Source organism: Acyrthosiphon pisum, unplaced genomic scaffold (genome assembly GCF_005508785.2).
Source record: "Acyrthosiphon pisum isolate AL4f unplaced genomic scaffold, pea_aphid_22Mar2018_4r6ur Scaffold_14436;HRSCAF=15084, whole genome shotgun sequence".
NCBI classification, from domain to species: domain Eukaryota; kingdom Metazoa; phylum Arthropoda; class Insecta; order Hemiptera; family Aphididae; genus Acyrthosiphon; species Acyrthosiphon pisum.
The window spans coordinates 1-1494 of NW_021763143.1; the positions used below are offsets into that span (position 1 = coordinate 1).

At 29.6% G+C, this 1494-nt stretch overlaps 1 protein-coding gene across 1 annotated transcript; it reads right to left on the minus strand.

Moving 5' to 3' along the window:
• Positions 1-60: 60 nt before the first annotated feature.
• LOC100571308 (N-acetylglucosamine-1-phosphodiester alpha-N-acetylglucosaminidase-like) lies at positions 61-716 on the minus strand. The gene is made up of 2 exons (XM_029491888.1): positions 520-716; positions 61-423 (listed from the first exon to the last, which is right to left on the minus strand). Exons 1-2 carry the CDS (start codon positions 596-598, stop codon positions 269-271), a joined length of 234 nt encoding a protein of 77 aa, XP_029347748.1. The 5' UTR covers positions 599-716; the 3' UTR covers positions 61-268.
• Positions 717-1494: the final 778 nt, after the last annotated feature.

Below are 1494 nucleotides of genomic sequence, written 5' to 3' on the forward strand. Positions count from 1 at the left end.
AAAAAAAAAAAAAAAAAAAAAAAAAACACACATCATTGTAAAATCAATACATTCATCACTTCGTTCAGAATCTAAAAATTCAAGAAATGTGCAAATTGGCAAATATTAGAACTATTCCCAGATAGGTGACAGTAACTAAACCTGTATACAACTCTAAAGCTAGGTATTTATAATCTTTCGTGAAGAATATTATGGATTTATTTGATCAAACAAAACATATTATTATTTCATTCATAAATAATAGGTTTGTTTGTTTACCATTAAACATTTAAAAAATACATTTACTTTCACTGCAATATGGTAGTATATATCCGACTGAACAACCATATAAGCAGGCACCTGTATATCGATCACACATATTATTAAGACAATGCTCGGAACAATTCTGTCTACAATCAGCTCCATATGTACCCATTGTACAGTCTAAACCATAAAATAACATATATTCAATTAAGTATTAATGACAAAAATTGTTTTTTGCACAATCGTATTTTTCAAGCCTATATATTTTTTATTTACCTTTGTTACACGATGGACCGGTTAGTCCCACTGGGCATGTACATCCATAACTTGTACACATGAAAATACCACGACACATATCAGCCTGTATAGAGCATACTCCTTTACAGTCGGATCCATAGGAGTTTTCCCCACAACCTGAAATTGTTTAATTATTAAATTGCTGTTAAGTCATATTCAGACATTTAGACATTCAGATGTGGGTCATGCTCTTTATTTATCTTTTTTCCTTATACACATACGTATAGTTTAAATTGGTTTTTACTTATCTAATTATTTAAAGCATAATATCATTTTAAGTTTTTAACATTCATATTTATTTTTTCACTACTCACTGCTCATAAATCAACATGCATAGTTTGGTATATACAATTATTGAATATGGTATCTCCATTAATTTCAATTTTTTTGTTATCATATAGAAAAACGAATGTTATAAAGTGAGAAAACTTTTTTATGATTTAATTTACCTATAAAGCTCCTTCTTTGTAGGAGACGGTAGGTAGAATATACGACTCAATATTTATGATTGGGACTGAGATATCGTTTTACCCCTTTGTTAGGATCTCTAATTGATTTTTTTTGTTTACTGTGCTTGAACTTGAAGAACGATTATAAATTTTTTATGTATTTGTTTATAATGTAATTAATTATTCGACATTAAATTATATAAGATTCCACTTTAAATAAATTGTGTTAATTGTAATATACATAGCATCTATTACCCGAGTAACATTTCGTAGGTTCAGTGTCGGTTATTTTGCACAGTGCCCATAACACAGTGCAAACACGGTACCAGTGTGTTCAAAGCCTCGTATACGGTGCACGTTTTGTTTATGGGTTATAATAATTACTTTTCAAAAAATAATCGGTTCTTATATGGTGCATTAGTTCAAACTGTGTGCAATGTCTTGAGGATGCAACAGTGCACAGGTTTACCGTGCATATAATGTGTGAAGGTGTTCTATAAATCAT